This window comes from Ictidomys tridecemlineatus, chromosome 12, assembly GCF_052094955.1.
Source record: "Ictidomys tridecemlineatus isolate mIctTri1 chromosome 12, mIctTri1.hap1, whole genome shotgun sequence".
Classification (NCBI taxonomy): Eukaryota; Metazoa; Chordata; class Mammalia; order Rodentia; family Sciuridae; genus Ictidomys; species Ictidomys tridecemlineatus.
Genome location: NC_135488.1, coordinates 106,254,680 through 106,272,439, shown reverse-complemented (window position 1 = coordinate 106,272,439; position 17,760 = coordinate 106,254,680). Strand labels below are relative to the sequence as shown.

Genomic DNA, 17,760 nt, shown 5'->3' with positions numbered 1-17,760 from the left:
AGATGTTCTAGGCCACCTCTCCTATAAATAAGAGCTCAGAACACACTTCCTCAAGCATCTGATGACTGACATTGTATTAGTTTGTCATTTTCCACACCAGAGAAGAATGTAAATTTGATGTGGTAGGAATATAGATAAGAAATAGATATTAAAAATTCTAGGACATGTGGTTGTAGTTCAGCAGTAGAGCGCTTGCCTAGGATAAGTGGGGCACTAGGTTCAACTCTCAGCACCACATAAAAATAAATAAAGGTATTTTTAAAAGGGGAGGGGAGCTTGGAATGTAGCCCAGTGGTAAAGTGCCCCTGGGTTCAATCCTCAGTATTAAAAAAAAAAAAAAAAAAATCTACGACATGATGTTACAGAAATAGAAAATCTTTGAAGGTCCAAATTTAATCTCTCTGCCTTGTGAAGGCTGTCAATTTTAAGGGTAAACTGTTTTTTCCTTATGTGAAGACATTTAAAATTAGAATTTCTTGAGTGTTATTTAAAGCTAAAAGATGTAGTTTTAAATAAATAAATATTTAGTGACAAATGCTAACTTTTAATTTAAAATAAAGGTAAGTACACTGGTAGTTTGCTTGATTCTTTTCTTTTGCAGAAGTGGGGCATATATCCCTGAGCTATATCCCCATTCCTTTTGCAAAAATTTGAGACGGGGTCTCCCAAAGTTGCTGAGGCTGGCCTCCGTTTGTGATCCTTCTGCCTCAGTCTCCCAAGTAGCTGAGATTACAAATGTGTACCACCATGCCCAGTTCACTGTTAACTTTCTAGGGGCTTATTTAGAATGTTTCACTATATCAAATATATTTTAGGCATTATGCCAAATAAAGTAAACCACATGAATCTCAAGCATTTAGAAGGAATCATTCCATAAACACACAATTATTATTTTTATAATTCAAATTCTAAGATGGTAACGTATTTCCTCAAACATTAACATTACATGGAGAATAAGGAAGAGTAATAATTAGCATGTAACACCATTTGAAACAAACCTTACTAAAAATGAAAAATACAGTAATAAATTCTTAAAGCTGTGGGAAAAGGAAATGTATTATATTTGAGTGAAGGATGTGCTGCTATAAATGAGCTAAACACTCAAGGTATTTAAAAGCCGTGCAGCAGACATTTTTCTTTCATAAAATCAAATCAATAATCAAATACTTTGTGTCCTTCCTATACTATATGCTATTATTGCTTATCTTAATATTAAAAACACAAATACCTCATGTCCACTTAGCAGAGCAAACTCAACTTACAAACTTACCTGATGAACCAAATCCACTGAGAGCTGAGCCTATAGCAGCACCCAAAGAACTACCACTTCCAAATCCAAGAGATGTACTTCCAGGTTGACCAGGTCCATGAGAAAACAAAGAACTGCTCTGGGAGCTATTAGTCAAAGAACTGCTCCCGTAAAATGAATTAGACTGCAGATTAGTGCTTGGCTGCTGCTGCTGCTGCTGCTGAGGTGGCTGTGTGCCAATTGGCCGAAACAGACCATTTGTACTGCCTGTAAGACTGTTTGCAGTTCCTCCAGCTGCTGCTGCTGCTGCTGCTGTAAAACAAATTTCCAAAAAACTACTTAGAAAATCATTCTTTATTTTAAAAAATCATATCTCAAACAACCAGAAAACGATTATCCTTCAAGATGTTAGTTATACTTACCAGCCTGTGCTGCTGCTGAACTAATTAAAACAGGTGTTGGAGCCATTAATCGAACTGGAGCTCCAAGGCCAGTTCTTGCTCCAGGGCCAACCACTAAGGCACCGGTCTGATCATAATAGGCAGTTGGAGCTAGTACTTGATAACCTAGATAACATAAAGTAAATGTTTACTAATAAAAACACTTACTACAGAAAATATGTTTATTTTCCCCTGCATTTCTGTTTTTTGTCAACCACAACAGCTATTTTGTATTATCAGTATAAAACCCTTAAATATCTACCATACGAAAAACAACACATTTAAGAAGGTGTTACTAAAGAAAATTACTAGAATGTAATTAAACCTTTTTTCTCTAAATTTTTAAGAGCTACCTTCAGCAAAAATGCCTTTCACTTATGAACCACAAAAAGAATTATTTTCCTTAATACAGAAACTATAGGCTATCAAGGGTTGACAGTAGAAAAATATAACCATTTAGTCACTTGTGATAGCATAGGTAGGAAGAGTAGAGGAACACTATAAAAATGTTTATTATGAAATTTCAGAAAAGCTCTAAACTAAGTGCCTCACTGAGAACATTCCCTTAGATTTTCATTTGTAAGCATCTCTCCAAAAACCTAAAATACAAACTGACAAGATACCTTAAAAATCGTAATTGTTAGCGGGCACAGTGGTGCACACCTGTAATCCCAGCAGCTTGGGAGGCTGAGGCAGGAGGATTGTAAATTCAAGCCAATCTCAGGAAAAAACTTGGCACTAAGCGACTCAGTGAGACCCTGTCTCTAAATAAAACACAAAATAGGGCTGGGGACATGGTTCAGTGGTCAAGTGCCCTAGAGTTCAATCCCCAGTTCCCCCCCCATCATAAGTCTATATGTAAAGGTTCTCAACTGAAGTTTGAATAAAATCATACATGTATTAGTTCCGTTGTAGGCTTGAGCACAAGGCAGGTAACAATTCTTATTAGGAGAGTCAATTTTACCTCTTAGCAGCCCTTCTCACAGAAATCCCTCCTCTGAACCCAAGATTATTCAAGTAACTATTTTGTAAGTACACTACAAGTACAGTTCTAGAGGAGCTATAAATAATGATGGCTACTTTAGGGGGAATAAAGCTTATTTCTCTCCTGGAATTCAGGTTGAAAAAGGGCGCCTTACACAGTAATAATTCACACCTGATGTATTGGCAATTTCTAATAAAAGTTTTCAAAAACAGAATATACTCAATTGTACTCTAACACCAATTCTTGAATTTTATTTTGTGAACACTATGCTGAAGCAAGTCACTGTAAAATTATAGTTATAAGGCAGTATGAAAATGTATTCAAACACAGTGGGATAAATTCAATTCAATAATAATAAACTGTGCTGGGATAAACACTGCACTAAGGTTGACATTTTCATATGCATTTTAAGTAAATACAGCAATTCTGACCAAGTATAAAGCATTAGCACAATGCTAATATCCACATTACTAGTAATCTCACACTGTAGATGCCAATTGATAGTTTCAAGGGGTACACGTGTCCTAGTCCTAAATTCACGACATAAAGAAAATAACTTTTGTTAAAAAGTATCATTGTTTATTAAATCCTAATTAAGAAATAAAAGTTAATCCATACGAACATTTGACTGCAAATACTCTACTTAACAAGGTAGTATAAATTCCCAAACAAAGGAATTTGCCTGTAGTCCCTAAGACAGTTTATTTGACCTCCTCAATCTTTCTCAAACCCATTCATTCTCCTGATTGCCACTACCCTATACAACTAGATCTATGTGCTCTTTTGCCCCAATTCTATTCCCCATTCTCAAGAGTGATTGCCCCCCCCCAGTATTTTTAATTGGTTGAAAATAATGGTGGGATCTGATGTTACGTTATAACAATATAATCTGGCCAGTATCATTCCCTAGTACTTTCCCTCTTCTCCCTCTCCCTGTTCCTTTTCCTCTACTGATTTTCCTTCGATTTTCATGACACCCTGCCCCCACCTTTTTTCTTCCTCCTTTTTCCTATCTAGCTTCCACATGAGAGAAAACAATATGACCCTTGACCTTCTGAGTCTGGCTTATTTTGCTTAACACAATGTTCTACAGTTGCATACATTTTCCTGCAAATGAAAATTTCATTTTTCTTTATGGCTGAATAAGACTCCATTGTGTACAAACATCGGTAACATTTTCTTTATCCATTCATCTGTTAATTGTGGAGACCTAGGCTGACTCCACAGTTTGGCTACTGTGAACTGTGCTGCTATGATCATGAGTATATAAGTATCGCTATATAATGACTTCAATACCGAGGAGTGGTACAGCTGGGTCATATGATGGTCCATGCATAGTTTTTTCAGGAATCTCCAGAGCAATCTTTATTTAATATCACACCCTGTTCAAAATCTTTCAATGGGTTTAAAATGAAAATCACAACTCTGAATCCAACCCACAATGAATTTGTTGGTATGTTGGCCATTTTCTAGTTTCACGTTCATACCATTTTACACTCTGGGAATAAGGAAGTTTCAAATTTCTCAAGGGCATCTTGTTTCCTTTTACCATAGGGCTTCAGTGTATTGAAACCCTCCCATAGATGTTTTCTTTCCCTCTCCCATTCCCAACTTAGCTTAATTTATTGTTTATACATCCATTCATTTGCAAAATATTCATCAAGTAGCTACCAAATACCAGGGAGTCTTCTGAGTATTGGGATATAGCAAAGAACAATAAAGAGAAATATCTTTACTCTTGATATTACTTTCTACTGCAAACAGACCAAAAAAAAAAAAAAAAGTCAAAAGAGTATGTTAAGTATTACAGAAAATCAGATAGGGAGAGTGGAAAAGAAGTACTGAGTAGTCATAGAAGTTCTGATAATTGTAAACTGGGGTTAAAGAAGAACCTCTATAACAAAATTATTTATGAAGAAAAATTGGAGAAGAGAGAAAATAAGCCAGTATGATAGAGTGATAGAAGCTGATTAATCAAAATGACTGATCAGGGGACAATATGAAATAGGAGAACCTGGACAGAAAGCTAATCCAGGTGAGAGATGTAATGGTGACCAGATTAGAGAAGAGGGAAGAGTTAGATTGTGAGACCCAGCAGCTAGACATGAGACTAGACTTGCAGTGTTAGGAAAAAAAGGAATGAACTGTTCTTCCTATGTTTGGCCTAAGTTTTAAAACAATGGAGTTGCTATTTACTATGCAGTGGAGATGGACAACACAAGGCATTTACCCAGTCTACATTTTTGTAATTTATTAATGAGATTCTGCCTAGTATCTTATGATTATTTAATCTTCCTGACACTAGTTACTTATGGCTTCTGTCATCCCACCGCCCCCTTACCCAAGTACTGAAGACTGAACCCAGCAGCTCCCTGTAAGATATAGCTCAGTCCACAACTGAACTATATCCCCAACCCTTCTTTTTGATGAGCCGTTCAGAGGCTTACAACTCTGAGTCTTTTGAAAGAAATAGTTCTGAGATAATTGATCCTTTTGATTGTATGTGTGCTATTTCATTCACATCAGCATCTATTTTTATTATGCTCTTCCTTATGTTCTTTGGCTTTATTCTCCTCTTTTTAGTTTTCTAATGGATACACAGTTCACTGATTTCTAGTCTGACATATGCTTTAAATCTAGACATTTCCCTTTTATGTAGTTTTAGTTGCACTCCACAAGTTTAAATTTTAATAATTTACTGTAATTCAGTTCAAAAGTCTCTAATTTCCATTGTATTATCCTTTTGTAACTGTGATTGTATGAGTGGTAAAAAAAGGGAAGAAGAGATCAAAGAGGGATAATACAGATGGCACAAATAATTATGCAGAAAGATTAAATAGAAGACAATGATCAGAATGTGAAAGATAAATGCAAAAGGTAGAAGGCAGAAGAGTTAAGAATAAGACTTGAAGAAATATCAAGTGAGCTCTTTTTAATAGCTTTATACTTGTAGATGAATATGGAAAGCTGGAGACACTTCATGCAGAATGGAAATATAGAAGGCATTAAAGAAAGGCTTTGAGTGTGGGAATCATGTGAACAGCCCACAAGTTACTGAGACATACAAATACTAAATCTAGTAAGGTTTCTCATGATTTTTATATTCTTATTTCTAAAAAGGCTAAATGTGGTAGGCCAAAAGGTTAAGTAAAATAATTTACTGTAAAGACATATCCTACAAGTTTTACCAACTTTTATCACTACTCCAAAAAGATATCAGTATTAAAAGAATGTTTTCTTCTAGAATTATCAACAGAGTTCACTGTGGAACAAAACAAAACAAAAAATAAAGCAGAGGCTGAGAATATAGCTCAGTGGTACAGCTTTTGTCCAACATGAATGAAACACTGGGTTTGATCCTCACACTACCAAAAGAAAAGTTAACAATAAAGAGGTTTCTCATAGAATAGAAAGAACAAAAGTAAATATAAAAATAAATTCTAAGATTAAAGTTGATAAAATATAACAGAAATAATAAGTAAGTAGATAAGAAATAATAAGATAAATAAACAAACAAACAAATAAATAAGAGAAGAAATAAGATTGGAGCTGGGGTTATGGCTCAGGGGTAGAGAGCTTGCCTAGCATGTGTGAGGCACTTCGTTCGATTCTCAGCACCACTTGTATACAAACAAAGATCCATCAATAACTAATAAAAATTTTTTAAAAAGGGAAAGAAGTAAAGACTATCAGCTAGCTGAATATGAAGAAAAAAGAACAAAGACATTTATAAGAAATAAGTATAGGACCAGCATCAAGAACCTAGACTGATCAGTAATAGTTCACAGGCAGCAGCAAATATACATAGGACAGAAGCATGTTCTGAATTCCAGGATCCACTGAGAACCTAGTTAGACAGGAAGCACTATTGTTCTCTATGACTCCCCTATCTATGGATAGTTAAAATCTAAGAAGAACCATAGTAGTCTTAGTTTTAATAGTTTTCAAAAACTCCTGACTCACTTCTTTTAAGACCTGATTCCAGATGCCTATAATAATGTCAGCTTCACAGTCCATTTCCCAATAGGTTGCTTGTGCCAAGGTTTCTAATCTACAATGGCTCCACAACAGTAGCTTCCCAGGAAGGAAATATATATAGCTGTGGTAAAAGAATAAAATTCAAGAATGCCCCCTAGTCTACTATTATTGGTACTTCAAGGGTAAAAAGTATGAAACTATCTTTTATCCAGAGAACTAGACGAGATGTTAGACTCAGAATTAGAGAACAGAATAAATGCAAATTAATATATACATCCTTAAAATAACACATAGAAATATGTGTCTGCATAAAAGAAACTTTTGATATTATTAAAGATCTTTTCCAATGCTCAACACATTTTCTAAATGATCTGAATAGAAAATGTCATAATCTTACAATTAATGGAAATTGGAATTCACATTTCATTAATAAGTAATCCTTAACACACAAGTAACCACTCATATGTCAAAAGTGAAAATTAGCACACTTACTGATATTCAAATGTGGCCTTTAAATTTTACCTTTACAACTAAAAGGGTTGGAGATGTACCTTAACAATAGTGAATGAGCCCCTGACCTGTAGCAACTAAAAAACAAAAACAACCTCCCCAAATAAAACAAGGGGTACAATCCCCAGGATCCCCCCCAAATTAATCACAGTATAAACAAAACATCCTGATTATGCATTTTGGTCTAAAGAAAACATTTTCCTTCCTCCACTATTATTACAGTAATCTTCTATCTAGTTTCACCAAAAACAAATCAAAAACAAATCACTCTAATTGCCCTTTTAGAAAAAAAGTTGTAAGTGGCAATAGACAGAAATTTTATACTGTGATTTTCTATACATTAGGTCTTCATAAGCATATTAGAGACAATGTTGCTATCAGATTATAAATAACAATAGTTTAAATGGGTATAAATAGGTTAAACATGATCAGACAATGTTGAAATTAGAAATATTAGTTGCAAACTTTTCAATATTGACTAATTAAATGGTTATTCTCACAAGGTAGGAATGGCAAATAGGTTTTTGTCTTATATGCCAACTCTAACCAACTAGTTTTAATTTCTAAGCATTATACCAAAAATTCTGGGCTAGGTTCAGCTGAAAAGATGCTGTGGTTCATGTTACAAAGAATTTGATATACATATCTGCTATTCAAGTCACTAAGTCTCATGATCTCAGTATTGATTTAAACTATTAGCATGTGAGTTCTAAATAATCTTTTAGAAGGTAGGGAAGACTTCAAAGACACTTCTGATTTATTCACTCTTCAGGATGGACAGACCACAAATATCATTTTAAATCTATTCAAATATCTACAAATTCCAGCACCCTGCAAAAAAACAAAAAACAAAACAAAACAAAAAAACCCAAAAAACCAAAACCAAAAAACTACAATTAACCAATTATATACCTGGCATGCCTGTAGCAAGACCCTGACCAAATGCCAAAGCTGGATTTGCAGCTGCTGCAAGTGATTCTGCTTGCTGCCCTTGCTGACCCTGATTGGGAGTAAGAGGACGCTGGCCTGCTCCAGCACGAAGAACCTATAAAGGACAGATGGCTTTCTTAAAAGCATTATCATATAGTAACAATTTACCAAAGACAATTATGTGAACACATTTTATACAATGAAAATTTATATTTAGCATGAAAATTACACAATACTTCACATAAAAAATATCACTGGCTCTTGACAACTTTATCAATAAAGCAACATGGAGGTTCTAGAAGGTCTGAGGGTAAAAATTGTTTCTAATATCAATATTCTTACCAAGGTGGTGACTGTTGGTGGGGGAGATATGGATATTTGAGATTTGAGAGCGGGGAGGAATGAAAATGAATGAGTAAGACTAAAAAAATTAAAACTATTTTCTAAGATTGAAACTGAAACACAGGAAGCTTATAAGAAGAAACTCTGGTGATCTGTTATGAGATTATGATACAGAGCAAAAAATTCAAATCAAGTTTTCAAAATTCACAAACACAAAACAAAACAAAAAACAGCTGCTTTCTAAACATAAAACGTAAGTGAAAAAAACCACCAAAATAACATTAAAACAAAGTGAAAAGTTCTGGAGGCAGGTCAAGTTTTACTACTTGCTATGCACAGCTGTTTTAGTGTTGATATACAAGCATGATGAGCTTAATCATAAAGTTCACAAACAATTCAAGACAGAGTAGATAAGTAGGTTCACTGTAAATTTACCACATTCGTCAGCAATACACACAGGTGTGTTAAATAATGTTGTGATATGATGTACAAGGACTAACCCAACAGAGCATCAATACAGTATAAAAATATAGTAAAGAAAATTCAGAATAAAAAATTAACAGTCAAGTAAGCAATGCCATTGCATTAAGTTGCTTCTTTGATATAAATATGATGAATGTTAACAGTCAGAATTGTGATATTTTCCAAATAGTTTGTTTGCATTTACCTAAGAAAGAGGTTGATATAAAAAAAAAAAATCTCATGATAAACATTTTCTTTCTGTTTTAAGAAATTAAGGATGAGGCAGAAAGATAGCAATTTGAGGCCAGCCAGTGATACTTATTAGCAAAACTATCTCACAATAAAAAGGGATAGGAGGGGCTGGGGCTATAGCTCAGTGGCAAAGGGCTTGCTATTTACAAATAAAATAAAGGCATTCATTCTGTCCATCTACAACTACAAAAGAAAAAAAAAAAAAGGCTAAGGATATAGTGGTAGAACATCCATGGGTTCAATCCCCAGTATGGAGGGGGGAAAATAACAATGTACCTAATAATCTAATTTTACATTAGAAACATACTAATATTTAAACTTGTAATTTAAATACCTGGATAAAAATGAAGGTGTAATTATTTTGATAGTAAAATTATTACCGCACTTTTAAGTGATGAAACTTAAAAATTGCTAGATATTTTAATAACAGAAATGAAATATAACCAACTCTTTGAATTCATATAATACTAATCAGGAAAATATGCAAAAATAGTTGTATACCAACTATACAACAGCTACTATGTTTCACAGAGGAAAAAAGAGAGAGAGGAAAAAACACCTTCAACACCAAAGAATTCTCAGATATTATTTAATGAAGGAAGGCTTACCTGTTGCTGTCCAGGCTGAGCTTGTGAGGCTGCTTGCTGATTGGCTGTATTGTTTGCTGCAGCTGCAGCCTGTTGCTGAAATAAGTTGGCTGGATACACCCCCCATGGAACACCATAATACTGAGGTGGAACCACGGCTGGACCTAAACCCCATCCAAACAAAACAACAACAAAAAAACCCAACAACTAGATTTTATATTACCACTGGATTATAAAAGGGAACAGGTATAAGACTTAAGAGCAGAATATGTCCTTAGACTCTTCTACCCACTTACATGAGCTATATCCTTTCTCCTTTTTCTGATTCTATTAGGAAGCAAATATCATTCAGGTTCAGATTATTGAGAAAGGAAAGTATTCAAGAATGACAGCTATGGTTTTAATGGAGATATGTGAAGCACAGCTAAATACTACCAATAAACTGATAGGACACTTAGTCTTATATTCAACATATACATATTGCCAATTATGGCCTGATACAGATGAACACAGATAACACATTCAGGGAACATTGGACAACAAAACTTGTTAGAATTTCTTATGGTCAATTTGTTACTTCTCTGAAAACAAATACTTTCTGATAACTGAAATGAATTACATTTACATCCCCCCCCCCGCCTTTTGCTTTTCCAAATATAACATAAAACTAGGGTATATTTGGGTACCAAGCTTGCTACAAAAGTATCTGAATTGCAAGCATTCAATTTAAAAATATTTTTCATATTTGAAACAGAATTAGCCACAATTCTCACAAAGCAATAGAAAATTATGTGAAAACAAATGAGACATCCTTGTTTATGTGGTTAGAAAAATGAGACTAGTGAGTCAAGATAAGAACTAGATACAAGCTCAGAGAAAACCTGAGGTAAAAAAGCAAATTAGAAAATACAAAAGAAATTGGTCCTGTTCTATTCTACTTTGTTCAAGATATTTGATTTGTGAAGAGCAAATAGAATTATATGCACAATAAGATGAATTTTTTGGCTTTCAAAGATATCATTAAAATGAATAAAATATCACGATTTCTAATTTATACAACACTCCAAAACTTTACTAGTCAAAATTTAGAACATTTGCTTTGTATATTTTTAAAAAGTCAAACTCTCACTTTCCATTTGTTATAGAAGAAAATGAAGCCAAATAGTACTGACCAAATAACTAAAATGAAAAATTATGTGAACTTAAATGCAAAAAGTATTTCTAACGAATACAACCTATAGCATGGAGTATTAAAACATTAAAAAAAAAAATCTTAAGTTTCAAAATCCTCAAACTCCTAAGAAAAAAAAAGTACACACTGTAAAAACAATAGTCACACATCTACCTAGATCCAAACTCGCTAACATAGCCAGAATCCACTTGTGGGTACTGAACAATTAAAAGAAAAGACCAACTAAGATGAGCTTTAAGAGTATAAACTTACACAGGATTTTGAAGACAGCATGAAAAAAAAAATCTATTATTAAAAAATATTCATTATATGCTCAAATATATCTCAGATCTGTTGACCTAAATCAAATGTATTATTGAGATAAATTTCACCTATTCTGTACTTTTACAGTGTGGCTACCAGAAAATTTTAAAGTTCATTTTCTGGCTTACACTGCATTTCATTATATAGCACTGCTACCTGAGTCCAGAATGTGAGGTATGCCTATTCCCGAACTAAATGACCTCTTAAAGTTGTTGCTTTCAGTTTCATAAGTAAATGGTTCTCTGTATGGCATTATACCAGCACTTTATGCACTAACATCCAGTTAAACGGCACTAGAAAAGCTCACATTATTGAGTTGCGTGATATATTATTTCTACACCAAAAGTCACTGACTATGAGAAGTTAGTTTTAGTCTACTAGTTAAGTATAGAGCAAGATTTTGAAATTAATATATTTCGCTCACTGTTTGAAAAAGATCTTGAGTTTGAAAGTTCAACTTCCCAGGAAAAGCAGACTGTTCAACAGGCATGATAACAAATAAATAAATACCTGGTATTATATTAAAAATATCAGATTGATAAGTGATAATCACTTCAGAGATGATATCTTTGAAAGCAAAAAAATTAAAAAAAAATAGCCCCAGTCTCAAGTTTTGGAATACAGCCCATCAGCAGACTCACTCCAACAAACACATTTCTAAGGCCAACAGCAACCCATTCTTGCTTCTAAAAACAACATAAACCACGCTTAACTCATTTCTGTCTTTGAAGTCATTTTAATCTAAAACAAACATTTCCCAACAACCTTACATAAAATCAGCAAATAGCATTGCTCACTAAGACTGTGTCTGAGCACCTCACAACTCTTTCTCACTGAAATAAGTAACAAATACATTAGGTGTGTGTGCGCGCGAACTAAGGATTGAACCCAGGGCCCTTGTGCACGTGAGGCAAGCACTCTACCAACTGTATCCCCATCCTCAATACACTAGTTTTCATGTCAGGTTTTTAAAATTTTTTAAATTTTAATTTGTTGTATATGACAACAGAAGGCACTACAATTTACATTATGTATAGAGCACAATTTTTCATATCTCTGGTTGTACACAAAGTAGAGTCACATCCTTCGTGTTTTTATACACGTACTTATGGTAATTAAATTAAACCTCTCTCTCTCACCATGCATAAAACTTAAGTGGAACAAGGACCTAGAATTTAAACCAGAGACACTGCGTCTATTAGAAGAAAAAGTAGGCCCAAATCTCCATCATGTCGGATTAGGCCCCAAATTCCTTAATAAGACTTTTATCGCACAAGAATATCAAGAATCAATAAATGGGATGGATTCAAACTAAAAAGCTTCTTCTCAGCAAAAGCAACAATCAGTGAGATGAATTGGGAACAAATTCTTACCACTCGAATGTCAGATAGAGCACTAATCTCTAGAATAAAGAACTCAAAAATTTTAACACCAAAAAAACAAATGACCCAATCAATAAATGGGCCAAGGAACTGAACAGACACTTCTCAGAAGATATACAATCAATCAATAAATTTATGTCAGATTTTGAATGGTAATCTTGGGCTTTGAAAATTTTCAGGAAGTTCTTTTCCCCTTCCTTCTGGTACTGGGAACTGAACCCAGAGAGGTGCTTTACCATGGAGCTATACCCCCAACCTTTAAAAAAGATTTTTTTTTTTTTTAATTTTAAGATAGGATCTTGCCAAGTTGTTGGAATTACAGGTGTGCGTCACAGCACCCAGCTCTGTCCGACACTTTTTTCCCAGCTGGCTTGTACATTTTAACATTACTCAACTTTAAGATCTATATTCTCTCAAGACTTCTAAAGATCTTATACTACCCCTGACTCGGATATTCACACTACCTACACCTCTAATACGTTACTTTCCATTGTCTCTGTAGGTATTAAAATGGAGATTCACAATCAACAATAGAAGATTTCTAAAATTAAAAAATGAAAATGCAAAACAACTACATAAAGAAAAGAAAAATAAAAGGGTTATTGCTTAGGACTTTCCGTGACATTACAATTGAATAAAAATAAACTCCCAGAGGGGCTGAAGCTGTGGCTCAGTGGTAGAGAGCTTGCCTATCATGTGAGAGGCATCGAGTTCGATTTTCAGCACAGCACACAAATAAATGAATAAAAAAATAAAGGTCCATCAACATATTAAAAAAAAAAAATAAAAACAAAACCAAAAAACTCCCTGAAAATTTCAATCCATTCTGGATGTTTCAGTTTTTCTTAGGAATTGCAAATTGCCCAAACAGATAAAAATAAAGCTTAATCCAAAATTAAAACTAAATTCATAACAAACAACAAAGATGAACAATAAATTACCTGCTAATGTTGCTGCTGCAGCCAATCCTGCTGCAGTATATGGATCGGTCCCCGGAGGAGCAGCACTAATAATATATGGATTTGGCACAAATGCAGCTGGAGCAAGGCCTGCTGAGAACACACCAGCTACATTTAAAAGGAGGAGAAATAATGAATAAAAATGCAAAGTATATTTTCTTCATCAAGTAAAAACATTTCTATTCTGAATCTGAGAGGGGGAAGCAAAGCAGCATTATAATGGTTCAATTTTTTACTAAGTGACCCTGTGTATGTAACAGTAACTGATTCTAAAGTTTTTTGTTTAAGGTGCCGGTATACCATCAATTACCCTGTATTTTTTTTTTTTTTGTGAGAATTAATTCCACTCCGTGGAATACTCAGGAGTACTACAAGTGTATGTTCACATTTTTTTTTGTTTGTTTGCTTGTTTTTAGCCTTTACTAAATATAAAAGTGAACTTAAAGTCACTTTATTTAAACTCTTCTTTAGTTCCCTATTAACTTGAAGACAAAGTCAAAACCACTTAGTATGAATCAGGAAGTTTGGCAGACTTCATTTTGGTTATAACACCAGTTTTATTTCATTTTATTCTACAGCTCATTCATCCCATTAACCCTTTCCCAAATTTAATATCCCTCCTCTCTATGTCCATAGGACTTTCTATACTGTTTTCTAATTGGTAATTTTATTGATGGATAGAGTGCTTTGTCAGGACAGATCTAATCCTCCTTCCTGTGTTGAATTCCTAAGCCACAGTATAGCTTACTAAAGACTGAATGAAAAACTACTACTGAACAGTAGTAGTTTTAGCTTTAAACATTTATTATGTCCTACTACCCTACAGAACTTTTAAATTCTTTGAAAATGGGTTGTCAGGGTTTTCTCTTCTGGAAAGTAACTGAGATAAGTGAATAGTAAGGGAATAGTGAATAAGGATGTATTCAAAGCTTAAGGAGATCAAGTTTGTTCAAGTTTAAAAGATAATGGGGGATATGGGTATAAGTAGATGAATGTAAACTAATTTTACCCAAAGGGGAAAAAAATGTAAAATATATCTTATCTAGGCCTTAAAAAAAAAAAATCAAGATTCTGAAATTACTTTAAAACCTTATTAGCTTTCAAAGTGTCTATGACTATGATCCACAATACAAAATACATTTCAGATCAACTTATACATAGAGAATAATGCCACAAACAAGTCCAGCAGAAAAGATTTTACTGGGACTGAAGATGAGACTCAGTGGTAAAGTGCTTGCTTGCCTAGCACATGGAAGGCCGAGGGTTCAATTCCCAACACCCACAAAAATTACCTTTTGCAATCCCAATAAACTCTATATTGCGCAGCTCTTAATTTATTACTTTCCACATTATCTATTTGATTTTTTAAAAATATAGGCCACAACCCACAACAGTGATTTCATGTACAAGTACAAACAGCCATTTTCAAGAACTGTTTTATAAAGGAATTAAAAATTATAGTGTGGGCTCAGTAAAATCCCCTTCATTTGCTCAGTCATATTCTTATTCTCATCTGTCAGGAATTTATCATAATAGAGAATTCTATATTAGTAAAAACTAATACTAAAAAAAATTCTACAAGCTAGGCCATCCTTGATGGAAAAATATTTTATGGTTTACCATAAAAATCATTGTTTTAAAACATTCAAATTACTATTGAAGTCTATGAATTAGAAAATAATTGGTTTATACCCTTCTCTATTTTTAACATTTAATATTGTAGTCTATAATATTTTAATATGCTTTTTCCACTTGCCAAATAATAATAGATCTTTAAGTCATAGACCATATCTAGCTCATTTTTTTAATGGCCACAAAGTATTTATGCTATTGTATAGAAGAAACATAAATAGCCTACTAAAAAATACATTTTGATGATTCATAATCTCTTACTATAAATAGTTTTCTTTTTAAACTATGTGGGTCTCTATAGTATTATAGTCTTATGAAAATTCATTTAAATGGGCAAAAACACATAAATTCTTAATCCATTTCCAGACTATCCTCCAGGAAATTGTACCAATTTACATTTCTATTAAGAGTATTGGAGGATGCCACTCACACTCCAAAATAAGACCAAAATAAACTTTAAACAATTTCCAACCAGATAGGTAAAGTAAAACATTAAAATAAACAAAAGTAATCATTTTGTCTTAATTTGTGGTTCTGATTCTCAATAAAGCAAAATTGTTATCAATCTTTTTATACTTTTTTCTCATTAAATTTCCAATCCAAAAGAAATGAGGCTCAATTATCCTACCAAGCTATTTTCCAAATAAACATTCTTTATTTATTGATTTGAAATGTCAATCAGATTAAAATTCATGCCATCATGATACTCTAAACACACAAACACCCACACCCACATATACACATACACACAAAATTAAGATTGTTTTCGTTCACTAAACTACTTGTATATTCCTAGGCTAATACCACATTGTTTTAATTACTATAAATAACAATAAGCAAGTCCTGCTCCACAATTTTAGCTTTCCATTAATTTTCTATCACAAACATCAAATTTCTAAGTTTCAAACAAACAAACAAAAATATCCTGTTGGAATTCTGACTAAGCATTCATTAAATGTACAACCAGAGATATGAAAAACTGTGCTCTATTGTATAATATGAATTGAATTGCATTCTGCTGTCATATATAACAAATTAGAATAAATAAAAATAAGAGTCAATTTTGGGAGAAGTGACATTTTTACAATGATGATGCCGAGTTTTCTCCCAAAAGCCTGTGTCTCCATTTTTTCAAGAGTTCTGGAAAAGTTTGTAGTTTTCCTTACAAATGCCTTATGTATCTTTAGTTATTCCCTATTTCACTCTATAGCTTGTTATTTTCATATCCTTATTACTATGCAATGCTTCAGTGTTCTGGAAGATTTTTAAAGTTTTGCTTCCTATTTCATTTTGTCTTAAATAATAACAGCCACATAGTTATGCAGTCTACATAGAACTATTTTTTTCCAATAGTTTTTACTTCCAAGATCCAGAAATGGTTCATTTTGCATCATTTTATGATGTGAAGACCTCTAAGGATGTCTGACAGCTTAAGGCTTTTATTTTTTTAATGTTCTGAATGTTTTCAAAGTTCTTTTTAAAATTTAAAGTCCCTTTATTTTTATACCTTGAGTGTGAACTCTGTTGCATGACTGTTGTAGCCGATCTTCCTTATTTTTATTATTATTTTGTTTGAAATACTATCTTTTGTGAATTTTTCCTGCATTCACCTGTCGACATTTGGTATCAAAAGAGCCTCAACTACATCCTAGAAACTAACCTCCAAATCAAGCATTCTATTAATAGTTTGGGATTCTTAATTTATATAATTAGCATTACTCAAACTCTAATCCTGGTAGTTTATTTCTCTTGTAGGTCTTCACAGGCTTTATTGCCAATTACTGCTATCAGTTTTCATTCAATGTCCTGTGCTGTAAAAATTCCCAGCTGTCTACAAAACCTTATCTTTTTCTTTGAGCTCATAAGCAGATGAGCAGAGTGTCAATGTCTGTTTTTAAAAATATACTGCATCTATATCACCTTTTGGCCCACTCTATGGGCTAAGTGCGCCCTGTTAATCCATTAATTTTTTCCTTGTTTTACAAATTAGCTAAGAACAGTCTGAACATATTTAAATGGTTGAGGAAAAAATTGCTAAAAGGAAAGTATATGAAATTCGAATTTTAGTGCCAGTAAATGATACTCATTCATGAAACATTTATGGCCACTTTCATGCTACAACAGCACAATGTAGTAGTGACTGAAATCATATTGCCTACAGAGCTAAAAATAGTTACCAGTTAGATGGCCCTTAATATATGAAAAAGTTTTATCAACCCCCATCCTAACATAATCTTTACAGTTGCACTGACAAATGTGGCAGTTACTAGCCAATATAATCCCTGGGCATTTCAAGTGTAGTGTAACTTGAGATTAGCTCTAAGTAGGACAATGCATATCTGATTTCAAACACTTAATTTGAAGAAAACAAAATTTCTCATTTACAAGCTTTCTACTGATTATTTTTTGAAATGATAATAGATATAATGGGTTAAAATAATCCATTAGTAACAAACAACTCAAATTAATTTTACGTATTTTTAGATTTTAAAATCTGACTACCAAATAACTTAAAACTACATATTATATTTCTATTGGTTAATGCTAAATGAGCCAT

General features: G+C 33.3%; 1 protein-coding gene across 9 annotated transcripts in view; it reads right to left on the bottom strand.

Moving 5' to 3' along the window:
• Pum2 (pumilio RNA binding family member 2) overlaps positions 1-17,760 on the bottom strand; it is an 88,377-nt gene that overhangs the window by 29,794 nt on the left and 40,823 nt on the right. For all 9 annotated transcript variants that reach the window (XM_040271354.2, XM_021724658.3, XM_005322604.4 and 6 more), the window contains 5 exons: positions 13,554-13,679; positions 9,757-9,899; positions 8,075-8,207; positions 1,672-1,815; positions 1,271-1,561 (listed from right to left, as the gene is read on the bottom strand). In XM_040271354.2, coding sequence (XP_040127288.1) covers positions 1,271-1,561; positions 1,672-1,815; positions 8,075-8,207; positions 9,757-9,899; positions 13,554-13,679 — 837 coding nt within the window. The remainder of the gene's footprint in view (positions 1-1,270; positions 1,562-1,671; positions 1,816-8,074; positions 8,208-9,756; positions 9,900-13,553; positions 13,680-17,760) is intronic.